Source organism: Coregonus lavaretus, assembly GCF_964263955.1.
Source record: "Coregonus lavaretus genome assembly, chromosome: 37".
NCBI lineage: Eukaryota > Metazoa > Chordata > Actinopteri > Salmoniformes > Salmonidae > Coregonus > Coregonus lavaretus.
Window position 1 is genome coordinate 25,991,615 of NC_140024.1, and position 13,309 is coordinate 26,004,923.

Below are 13,309 nucleotides of genomic sequence, written 5' to 3' on the forward strand. Positions count from 1 at the left end.
GGGCTATTTTTGGATGGTTCTCTTTGTGGTTCCATTGCGCTAGACACAGTTTTTGTTTTCAGGGCCTGTTCTGTGTGTGGACTGTTTGCACGCATTTTGTTTGTGTGTGTGAGAGATTAAATGAGATTCTGTATTTGACTATTGGGGTTGGTGCAGTCGTATCGTGATGTACTGTAGAGATGATTATTTCTGTCACGTAACACAACTTAATGTCAGAGAATTAACAACACTGCTGCTGTAGAGACGCAACGTTAACACTGTCATCTGTCATTGTTTCAGTGGACATGTGTAAAAAAAAATCTAAACAGAAAAACGATGATCTGATTGTGTGTAGTACCTTTGGTCTGTGTCTCCGGCTTACAATAGTGGATAGTGTTGTCTGTTGTAAAGTGTTTGCAACATTTCATCCGCAATTCAGGATGCTAAACTATGCTAAAAAACTGTATCTTTTTGGTTTGGAAGGAGATTGATTAACCCTTTTCGAGTCATCTTTTTGAAGGAGATGGAAAGTGAGTAGATAATATTAAATAGCGTAATGAAAAATACCCTGTTGAGTTGCTATGCACTTCTAAACTCTTCATGAAGGCTTTACGAATTAAAAATGCACTTAAACGCTTTTAGAGCTCTGTGATGTCAGCCTATAACTCAAAAGATTCAGCTGAGAAGAGAACGCTCTCTGCTTTAATTTCTATTTGCTATGTGGGGTAATCGGCTCTATGGCTCTGTCGTTTCTACAAATGCAGCTTTATTTCTCTAACTAAAGGATGTTCTAAATAAAATGTCCTGTGAAATTACATTTCTCTCACTGTGTGCTTCTTCTATTGGATTTGACTTGTGAGTACATGGCTGTCTGAGGAATGACTGGCGTTTGTTCATATAACCATGCTTTTCCTGTTTTCTATTTGTGAGCATCTGGACGGTACACAACGATTCCACAACAACAAAAAGACTGAACGACGGTGATATGTTATGGTGGATTGCACTTGCAGTACATAGCAACCCTTTACCATCAGATAACACTATGGTTTATTTTACATTGACAACATTTAGGCCTAGATAACATAGCTCAAATCATATATGCATAAAAATGTGATATAAATTGTGATTTGAATTGGTATGTTGGTGGCAGCGAGCGGTGGACTATTGACTGATTGGGTCTTCAGAGGTGCGTCCTCGTCTCTCTTTACGTTGACCTTATTTCCCATCCCCCTGTAGGTCAGTGACGTGAGCACTAGCATATTGTTGATGGTGTCATACAGCCCAGTAATCTCATCGGGGTAACTACAGCCAGATGCCTCGTGCAACAGTGCCTGTTCAACAAAACATAACGTTCAGATAGAAATGTTTTGTGTATAACGGATATATCATTGTCATGTATACTGAACAAAAATATAAACACAACATGTAAAGTGTTGGTCCCATGTTTCATGAGCTGAAATGAATGAACCCAGAAATTTACACTACCGTTCAAAAGTTTGGGGTCACTTAGAAATGTCCTTGTTTTTGAAAGAAAAGCTATTTTTTTGTCCATTAAAAATAACATCAAGTTGATCAGAAATACAGTGTAGATATTGTTTAATGTTTTAAATGGCTATTGTAGCTGGAAACGGCTGATTTTTTTTATGGAATATCTACATAGGTGTACAGAGGCCCATTATCAGCAACCATCAGTCCTGTGCTCCAATGGCATGTTGTGTTTGCTAATCCAAGTTTATCATTTTAATAGGCTAATTGATCATTAGAAAACCCTTTTGCAATTATGTTAACACAGCTGAAAACTGTTGTGCTGATTAATGAAGCAATAAAACTGGCCTTCTAGAGACTAGTTGAGTATCTGGAGCATCAGCAATTGTGGGTTTGATTACAGGCTCAAAATGGCCAGAAACAGAACTTTTTTCTGAAACTCGTCAGTCTATTCTTGTTCTGAGAAATAAATAAACTTTTGAACGGTAGTGTACATTTCTTGAAAAAAATGTATCAACAAACACTTTACTAATTTTGTCAGGAACCATAAACTGGTATTGGCTGTGACCATTTTATTCGACAATACATGGATTTTACTCAGTTTTCCCAAAACACCTACAGATGTCAACACCGTCTCATCATAAAACATTCCATTTTAAAACTGAATGACAAACACAATGGGTTTTCTGATTATTTGGTTGATCTGTCTATAGGAGTTGGTACTAACACATTAAGAAACAATTATTTTAATTCCTTAATCCATAAATATGGGCCTGCGCTGGCTGTGCTTTTATACCTGCACCTACCTTGTTGAAATTGTTATATTTATAATCTTTACACTAGATATATTGAGAACAAGCAAGTGATTTACACTTGAAGTAGACAATGTGATATTTAATGTCTAAATATGTGTACATGGTTGTGCTAATGACTGTGTGCCCATAATGACAGGGTAATGGTAAATTGCATTGTTAAAAATAAGTTGGTGGAAATGGATATCTACAATATATCATTGATTGCTATAAAGATGCTGCTTTTCAAATGATATTGTGCTATTGAGCAGGGGTATAACCATTTTATACTAAGGTTATACAAAAAGTCGCTACTTTCTGATCATCATTACCAACACATTTTTTGGTGGTAATGACAGTGTTGGTAATGACAATTTGCACAATTTTTGGATTTAACTGCCAGGCCGTAAGGTTTACTTGGTTAATATGATCAGCTATCATTTGATAAATTCCGACCACAACATAATGAGATGTATTGTTTCAAATAGAGGACAATCTAGATGAGTTATAGCAGTTGTGGTAATGACACAGAAGAAAAAAAAAATCTCTAATCTTGACATATTCAAAGTGACTTTTCTTTAAGGTGGAGATATACACTCAAATGTTTTCCCTATATGCATTTAGTTAAATCATTGGCACAAACGGGATGGTAAAATGTTTTCAGTGTAAACTTAAACAACTAAAACCAGATAAGTATGTAGAACAGATTTTTAAATATGATAATCTTAGAGAACTAACAATCACCAAAATAAAAACTAGACCGGGTGAATTTAAAATTCCCAAAATGTCATTACATGGGGCCCCCATTGATTTTGTTATATTTGAGTCACTCAGATAGCATAAGAACAAGGCATAAGCCATGGTAAAATGTGTATAATTGAAGGAAATTAGCTTTGAAACTGCATTTTTTCTCTCAGCCCCTTGACAGAAAGTGTAGAATTGCAGGAAACTCGCTTTAAAACTGTAAAATGTTCTCTCTGCCCTGTGGCAAAATGTGTAGAATTGCAGGAAATTAGCTTTAAAAAAGCAACATTTTGTCTCTCATTCTGAATGCAACCTCTCAGAATAGAGCAGACAATATTCTCCTTCATGCTGTTGATCAGATACATACATTCTACAGAGCTCTGTCCACGGAAGTGAGGAGGCTGGTAAAACCAATAAAAACTCAACATGTGAACTCATTCAAACTTGCATGCTGGCAGTACGAAGGGATTTTTTGTGTGCTTTACCCCGTTAACCTTCATATGCAGATTTGATTGAATAAGGCCTTAAGGCCTCTGAGTGACTTGGCTGAAAAAGAAAGTGGAAGCTTGTGAGACGTTCCTTAATGGAAGTGGATTCAGAACGCTGCAGTGGGGATTCTATTGAATGCGCCTGCTCCCTTTGTCTATCTGTGAGGCTTTGTTTGTGTTAGTGGAAATCATTATGAACAGCCAGCCTTCTGCCAAGGCTGTGTTTGTCTGTCCGTCTCCTGCCTGAGAGAAATAGAGAGGAAAAGGTGGAGCGAGAGGGACGGAGGGAGAGGCCATCCGATGGGGAAGGCCAGCAGCACTAGCTAGCTACTGTCTGTAGCTAACGCTTTGTTCCTTACACAAGTTCAACCATGACTCACAGAAACCAATTCGGCATGAATCTGTTGCTATGACATTAACCCTCTCCCGTTGCTGCCACTATAGAGAGGTCGGAGGAGACCGCTGTACAAACGCTACCTGCAGGGAGGGAAAGTAATAACATGTTATTGGGTGATGTATAACCACATCATGACATCGTCCAATTTAATATCAATAATAGCCTTTAACCCTTGAAATGCTGTCAGCTGCTGACTCATACAGTTAAATGCTTTGGACTGGTAAGTGGTAACAGCAGGGAGGTGAGTTAGTTTCCATCTAGTGCTCTGTATCGCCCTCTTCTTATTGCTCCATTGAGAGCAGCCAGGTGGGTCGTTCTTGAATTGCTATGGCATCTTGAATGAAATTAACTTCATTTTTCTAAATGTATTTAATTTAAATGTATTTGGGTACATCTTCCAATTCCAAATATGGTAGCTTAATGACTTTCTTTAAACAATGCAAAACATGAAGTTTTGCAGGATAAAGGACTTGCATTATGTTTAATCATTGATAACCACTTCAATAAACTGTTATGTATTGGAAACATCCTAAAAACGTCTTTAGGGACGTCCCAGGAACAAACCGGGAACTAGCCAGACTCCTTCAAAATGGCATTGTAACTGTTCAGTGAGATGTGTCATGTAAACGAAATGGATTTATATTTCACTGACAGATTTGTGTTGAATACAGAAACCAGTTCAAGAAAATAATATTGCACAGAATATTGGTGTCATTTATGGGCCCATGCAGGCCCTGCCAAGATAGGGCCAACCGTGGAATAGATAACCGTATGAAATGGTTCTGTTGGACAAATTGACGGCCACCCGACATTACCCCATTGCCCAGTACTGACAGTTGGAACACACACACAGGAACACTGCTCCTCATTCATCCCATTTCAGAAGAGAGAGGAGGAAAGGAAGAATAGGCTCCGGCTAAATCTTTGTCCTACTATATCGAGCTCATGTGACCCTGCGGATGATGTCATACTTGTTGCCATTCAGCGTGTGCCAGCTGGGGTATTCAACAGATCGCTGCTCATTCGCCAGCCACTCAAAGCACGGATTGTACTCTGAGCTCACCTCAAGACAATGGCTGATTTATTGTGTAAGCAGTAAGCACGGTGGCAGAGTATTTGATCAGAAAGAGATCATAAAAATGTTTCAATTCAGGCACAATCTAGACCTATTCCAATACTAATTATACAGATATAATAAATGCTCTATTGTAGATTAACTGTATCTTTCCCCCTTTTCAGTTTTACAATGCAAACACTCTCATCACTGTAACTGATTTCAGTGTCTCACTGCAACCAACATTACATCCCTTGCCCGAATTGTGGAAATGCCCCCCACCCCCCTAAAGACAGCCACTGGTGGCCAGCCTTGGCAGCACAATCTGCACATTGGCCCACTGTCCAGACCTCCTTTCACATGCAGAGGGAGATTATTCAGGGTTCAGTCTCCCCTTCATCACCACAGCATGACATCATCCCTAAATTCACCATGACATCATCCTAAATTCACCATGACATCATCCCTAAATTCACCATGACAACATCCCCAAATTCACCACGACATCATCCCTAAATTCACCATGACATCATCCCCAAATTCACAGGCATGTTGGGCCAGAGATGTGGGTTCCTCAACCAGCGCTATTATACACATGAGGCTATGTCTGTCCCATTTCTCCCCCCTCCTCCTGAATCTTGCACTTTCTCACATGGATTTAACATTGGTGGAAACTCAGGCAAGGTCAGATTTGCGCCATGTGCAAAGTATGCACCTGTTATTTTTTTCTGAAAGGGAATTCAACGTTAAGGACTGAACGAAGAGATGAAGTGAATAAAGACAGTTCTATATTTAAGCTTTGTTTTATCTGTTACTGTTTTTCCGTTTATAAAATATCAGTTGCAAACTTTATACAGATGATCAGCCCAAAGACAGTGATGTATAAATACTATGGCAAGTTGTTGCTCTGTCTGTTTCTATACACTATTCAGTATCTATGTTTTATTATAAACTGGGTGGTTCGAGCCCTGATACTGATTGACTGACAGCCGTGGTATGTCAGACCGTATACCACGGGTATGACAAAACATTTATTTTTACTGCTCAAATTAGGTTGGTAACCAGTTTATAGTAGCAATAAGGCACCTGGGGGGTTTGTGGTATATGGCCAATATACCACGGCTAAAGCCTGTATCCAGGCACTCGGCGATGCGTCGTGCATAAGAACAGCCCTTAGCCATGGTATATTGGCCATATACCACACCCCCTCGGGCCTTATTGCTTAATTATGTTACCCTTGATAATAGTTGTGAATTGATTCATATCACAAGTTATTACTGAAATCAGACACAGTTGAGGCTTTTTGTATTCTTCAATAAATGTGTTTTATTGATGATCACCACACTTTTCCCTTTGACAATAAATCTGCTGAAGTTCTATGTTCCTTTACGTGTTAAAGATAGATACAGAAGTATATTGCACTTAAAACAAAAGATGAAAGAACAGTCATGAAGCTCACAAGAAGAAAGAGGAAAGCGATCACAATGCCTTCCTTACAGCACAGCCTGTGGAGGCAACATGAGGGCCTTGCACGAGCCTTCTCCGTACCATTCACACAGTTAGCTTTTTTAAATATACATCTTTTAAAATAGCATTTCTATTTAATTCATTTTTAAACTATTACCTACAGGATTAGAACTAATAAGGTAGCATGCACAGACAAGCAGGGTTTATTGGAATGATGGACAATCTTCATGATGATTTTTCTACATCAGGATTCTGAAGAGTTTTGGAGAATGCAACTGAACCATTATTTATTTTTTTGCACAATACATTGATACTGTTACTGTTTTTATTCTGTTTGTTTTTTTATTTGGAAAAATTCACTGTGTGAACCATTATAAATACCCTAGATATAAAATGTATTGATATAGTGATCCGAGTCACTATCTGGCAGTCAGGTTTGTGTGTGTGATGTGGTTTGTGTATGCCTATGAATACAATGTTAATTCTAGCCTTTAGAATGACGCTGACATGAGTTAACAGTTGAAGTCTTGGTTTAGACAACCTTGAAGTCAAAGACCACAGGAAAACTGGTTAAATTGCAGCACAAGAAGATTGAACATCTTCTCATGGAGTTGCTGAGATATAAAGGGATACTGTTGTTCTGAATCCCATTCTCTAAGTGAAAGCCCATTGCAAGCACTGTAAAATTATCCAATATTTGTTATACAGAATGTTCTCTCAGCTATACAATATAGCAGGCGTGTTAGTTTGTCTTACAGACAGCTTTGCAAAGGCAATTACCTGTACGGTCGAAAATCAGTCTCTGAAAATGAAGAACTTTTTATTTAATCAATTGTTGACTAATTAATTGCTCTCGTTTCTCAGGGCAACCATTAGAAATAGACAGACTTAAGACTAGAGTAAAGAAATAAAATAACAGACTTTCTGCCCTAAAAATAAGTTTGATATGCACTGTATTCACACACAATAGAGGAGACAGTCTGACCCTTTTGAGTTGATGGAGCAGAAAACATATACAACTACTAACTAGTATGTCACCAAGGCAACCAAGATATCAATGTCCTCCACGGAGAACGTAAAGGTTAATCTGCTTCTTCACATTCGGATCAGCTGGAACACGCTTGGAACTAGCCTGGTTAAACCAGACTGAACGCTGCTCTCAGTATTGTTATCTCAGAACTTCTCTCAGTCTGTTAACCAGGCTATCTCAGAACTTCTCTCAGTCTGTTAACCGGGCTATCTCAGAACTTCTCTCAGTCTGTTAACCAGGCTATCTCAGAACTTCTCTCAGTCTGTTAACCAGGCTATCTCAGAACTTCTCTCAGTCTGTTAACCGGGCTATCTCAGAACTTCTCTCAGTCTGTTAACCGGGCTATCTCAGAACTTCTCTCAGTCTGTTAACCGGGCTATCTCAGAACTTCTCTCAGTCTGTTAACCGGGCTATCTCAGAACTTCTCTCAGTCTGTTAACCAGGCTATCTCAGAACTTCTCTCAGTCTGTTAACCAGGCTATCTCAGAACTTCTCTCAGTCTGTTAACCGGGCTATCTCAGAACTGCTCTCAGTCTGTTAACCGGGCTATCTCAGAACTTCTCTGTCTGTTAACCGGGCTATCTCAGAACTTCTCTCAGTCTGTTAACCGGGCTATCTCAGAACTGCTCTCAGTCTGTTAACCGGGCTATCTCAGAACTTCTCTCAGTCTGTTAACCGGGCTATCTCAGAACTTCTCTCAGTCTGTTAACCGGGCTATCTCAGAACTTCTCTGTCTGTTAACCGGGCTATCTCAGAACTGCTCTCAGTCTGTTAACCGGGCTATCTCAGAACTTCTCTCAGTCTGTTAACCAGGCTATCTCAGAACTTCTCTCAGTCTGTTAACCGGGCTATCTCAGAATTGCTCTCAGTCTGTTAACCAGGCTATCTCAGAAATGCTCTCTCTGATAATCTGCATGGTCCGGTATATTTGTGCAATGAGCATCGGCAATGGAAAGAAAAAGACATTGCGGCATTCAAAGCATGTTTACTGGAAGCGTTAGCCAATGAATGATCTTTTCTTTGTCTCTATGCTATGATTTATATGCTTGTGCCATATGTGTCTCAGAAAAACTGGAATACACGGCTGAATATTCTGATTTGCCTCAAAGATTGCACAATGGTACAATTTGTCTAGACCCCCGAACAAGACGTGTTGGTCTTACAATTTGTTCTCTGTAAGCCTCAAAAACTCAATGTCATGATGCAACAACATGGAATTAAAAATGGAATGAAAACATGTATTTTTGTCTCATTTTCTAACAAAGTTAGTCCTAACTATTAGTAATATTAAAGCATAAAATTACAAACTGTGCACACAAATGAAAAACCATCTTAAATAACACTGAAAATTACATTCTAGATACACCGACTATGATCACATAAAATCAAAAGCAAATTGTACTTTCTTTTTTTTTGTTGTACATTCCAAGGTGATTGTGGTAGAGCAAAAACCTTTTGGCCTCTGGTCCCAAAATTAAATGGTTCTAAAATGGCCCTAGAGGACCTCAAAACACCTCTTTCCCTTTCCATGGGCATCATAAGGATTATGAAAATAATACAACTCAATAGGAAATAACACATCATGTCTGTCTGTGCATTAACATTTCCAACAAAGCATTCTCTTTCTTTTTCTCATTAAAAACCACTACTTTTGTGTTAAAGAACATAAACACAATTGGTAGTAATCACAAGTTAGAGTATTTTCATATGAGTAGGCCTACAAGTTCTTTGAGTAAGGGTTTGACCACGGTTGGTTCTTGTTAAGTTGTTTGACTATTTGTGCTTCTTGTTCACTATCACCGACAGAGAATATCAGACCCTGTGATTTAAATACTGAATTGACTGGTAAAAGTACCATGTCAGTTTGCTTAGTGGGTAAATCATATTTTTGGACCTTTGCTTTTAGTTTAGTGATCATACTACAACACTCACAACCACAGTGGAGACCTGCCCACTTAGCCACTACTTTACCATGGTAAACTATCCTCCATGTTTGCACCAAACATGCCATGATGACAATATTGTAATCTGCATTCCAACAAGAATATGAGAATATTCTCATCTGCATTCCAACTAGAATGTAATTGTCTTGGAGCTTTCAGTGCCAACATGGCGCCCGTTCAAATTCTGAGACTGAAACTGAGTTTGCTGAACACTGAATATCTATGGCTCTGCCACAAGGGCCATTTCAAGCAAGCTTCTGAGTCTTGCTTGAACACACAACAGGACAGAAAGGCACATGCGGGTGACAGTCGAACCTCTATCATCTATGGAACCACCCCACAATGTTCATCAATGTTTCATCAACCTTTCATCAACCTTTCATCAACGTAGTCTTAATGCACAGCGCACACACACCTCACAGACAAGTCTTCAGACACTCAATCACCTATTACCCTGTAAAGGTGATGGGCCATGAGCTCACAACCACATGGTCATATTGCTGTAGTCATAACCAGGTTAGGTATGTACTGTCCCAGATGGCAACCTATTCCCTATGTAGTGCACTACTTTTGACCAGAGCTTTTGACCATTTGGGACGCTACCATGATGGTCATAGCTGGAGTACATATCACTAGTCTACACTATCTTCACCTTACACAAATCCCAAATCACGCCCATGTCTCTTAAAGGGTCTATATTAAATGTGATAATAATAATATGATCTGTGATACCTTCCCAAAGTGTGGACCTACTCCAGTTCACAGACAGACAGTGTAGGTCTGTAGCTATAATAGTGGAGGGTTGTTGTCTTTAAGTTGCGTAACATCTTTTAACCTGACAGCCTCCTTTCTATCAATGAGTTCATGTACACATGTACACAAACAAGCTGCTTAAGCTACTTGTCATTTAACAAACAACACTATTCCAAGCAAGTGTGTAATGCTTACAGTATGTTATGCTTAAGCAATAAGGTATGAGGGGGTGTGGTATATGGCCAATATACCACGGCTAAGGGCTGTTCTTAAGCACGACGCAACGCAGAGTGACTGGATACAGCCCTTAGCCGTGGTATATTGGCCATATACCACAAACCCCTGAGGTGCTTTATTGCTATTATAAACTGGTTACCAATGTAATTAGAGCAGTAAAAATAATTATATTGTCATACCTGTGGTATACGGTCAGATATACCACGGCTGGTAGTCAGTCAGCATTCAGGGCTCGAACGACCCAGTTTATAAATTCGTATAAATGCTATGACGAGGAAGTAGTACATTGAATGTAGCGACATTGCAACCTGACATACAGTCATCAAGATGTTGCAACGGGAGTATTCTCCTTTCCTTTCACACAATATCATACATTAGCCTGGTCCAAGATCTGTTTGTGAATGCAATATTTGATTATTTAATGCAAGGGTAATTTACTGTGCATATTGTATATTGTATATACGATTTACTGTATGCAATATGGCTCTTGAGAAATCCATTGAAAGCGAATTTCACCTTGCAGAAAATACATGGAAATTGAATGACACACACACAACCTTTGAGTATGACTCGATTTGTTTTTTCCACCCTATTCTACTACAAACATAATTCTTCAACATCTAAAAGACTCTTAGAGACAATCTACTTAGAATATCATCTATGTCAATGTGTCAATATTAGGCACAAAGTTCAATGAGTGGCACGTGGATGAGAAAAGTTCCATTGTCATTAGCATGGTGTATTCAGTTCTACAAAACATAAGTACAAAATGTGTTTTGGTGTTATAACTTCTTAAAACAAATATTAAGTCTGTTGTTGTTGTTTTTGTTGTTGATGACTCTGTAACATTATAATAGGGCATACTTGTGCTTTGAATTATGCCCTATTAGAAGAAAATCTGTCTTAACTTGAAGAAACCATTGCCTGGACATTTTGCCTGGCTTTCTACCGTATGCACAACTGTACTCGTTTCCTTTAATAAACCTTATAATTATAGTAGAGGGGCATTATAGTCTGAAGAGCACCTTTATAATACAAACAATGACAATAACCATAATCAAACGCGTGGTTGTTGAATATCTCTGTGTCTAAAATGACACCCTACTCCTCGTACAGTCCAGTGTACTACTTTAGACCAGAGCTCCATGTTAGCTATAAGACCAATAGGGTGTAACTTGAGATGTACTGTTATGATTTACCGTAAGAAATGAATCCCTAGAAAAGGCAGATAAAAAATATTTAAACAGACAGAGACTAAACCAGGGGAGCTTCGTGTTGTCCCATTACAGAGGGGAAGAGAGGGGGGATGGGGCTTAAAATTCGATCTTGCAGGCGGGGAAAGACTCATCCTGCATGACCACGGTGCTGCTGGAGGCCAGGACCATGATGTTTAGCTCCTGCTGTCGTTCATGGGTCTGCTGGTACCACTCCCGAGTCACATCTGTGTCATGGGTGGGAATCAACGTCACCTGCAGGAAAGCGAGAAAGAGAGAGGGGGGCAGAGAGATTGAGGTAATGGATAGAGATAGGAGGAAGAAAGTAGGCAAAGCAGAGGAGAAGAAGAAGAGGAGAACAAAAGAGAGAGAAGGGAGAGATGAAAGGAGAGAAGGCGAAAGATGGAGTGATTTAATCAGTTAAAGCAAACAAGAAATCCCATGACTGAAACTTAAGTCGATCTCAGATTGATTGTCTGTGGCCAAGTTCATTTCCCCTTTCATGTAAAAAGTCATGACCATCATGCTTTTATGGAAAGAGGATAATTTTGTACATGTATTAAACTGCGAGTTTGACCAATTCCAGTCCCCTTGATCCGCAGGCCTATAAAAGAGCCCGTCCCTGGTCTATATTATCAGATGTGCTATTAGCAATAAGCATTATCACCTGTAGCCCAACTGATGCAGCATAAAGTCTATAAATACATACATAGGCTGAAGCATGGGGTTTGTCCATCTGTATTTACCCCGTTGGACACAACATCCTGATTGTTATTATTATTATTTATTATTATTATTTACAATTATTAATTATTATTCAATCGAAAAAATATTGTTTTGGGGGGTTTCTATTACAAAGTATGCCATTGCCCCTTTAAGAGCTCTGTTGCACAGCTGTGCCAACACCATGCTTGAAACTCCGGTTGTAACTGCATTTCTAAAATGATGCCACGCGGGCAATTGTAGGATTAGGGAAATAAACATGGCAACAATGGAAAGCTGGGATCCCCCTCTTTTTTTAACATAGTAGCACTGGAAAGTTCCATCCTGAGTGATAAAGTAGAGGCTTTGAATTACTTTGCCAGGAGCTACAGTAGGCTACACTCTGCTGTTTGAGTTGAGTGCCACAGGTAGTCAGGTGTGCTAGTTAGTTAGTTAGTTAGTTAGTTAGTTAGTTAGTTAGTTAGTTAGTTAGTTAGTTAAGATGCATAGGGAATGAATGTCATGTACAGGTGATGTATTGATCCATCAACTGAAAGACTGAGCTCCATCTAATTCTATGGTAGTGATTTGTTACCTGTAGGTTGGATCCCCACTGGGCCTTGCCCTCCAGTAGAGCGTCCAGGACCCCTCGGCTGGGCTCATCATTGCCCACATCGTTCCCGCTCACCACGTAGTATGCAGAGCGGACGCGCTTGAAGAACTCCTGGTCCACGTTCTTAGCACTGCAGTGGTTGGGGATGTAGGCCAAGTCTACGTATATAGGAGGGCCTTGGGGAACCACGGAACTGGACCTCTGAGAGCCTAGGGGACAAGGAGTCAGTGCTTAGACGTTTCCATATGAGTTGATGCTTTCCACAAGGTTGCTGGTTTAAACTCTGCTCCAACTGCTCCTTTCCTCCTTCCTTTTCTCAATCACTTTCCACAGCCTAGCAGCCTTGACTTAGCCTGGTCCCAGATCTGTTTGTGCTAGGTTGTGCAATGTGTAATGTACTGTACTGTATACT

The 13,309-nt window shown here is 39.6% G+C and overlaps 1 protein-coding gene across 1 annotated transcript in view; it reads right to left on the reverse strand.

Moving 5' to 3' along the window:
• Positions 1-11,681: 11,681 nt before the first annotated feature.
• The window catches only part of LOC311111392 (uncharacterized protein), a gene marked incomplete at both ends in the record, with an annotated part of 153,995 nt that continues 152,367 nt past the window's right edge, over positions 11,682-13,309 (reverse strand). Inside the window, 2 exon segments of the mRNA XM_084154108.1 lie at positions 11,682-11,837; positions 12,880-13,106. Coding sequence (XP_084010234.1) covers positions 11,682-11,837; positions 12,880-13,106 — 383 coding nt within the window.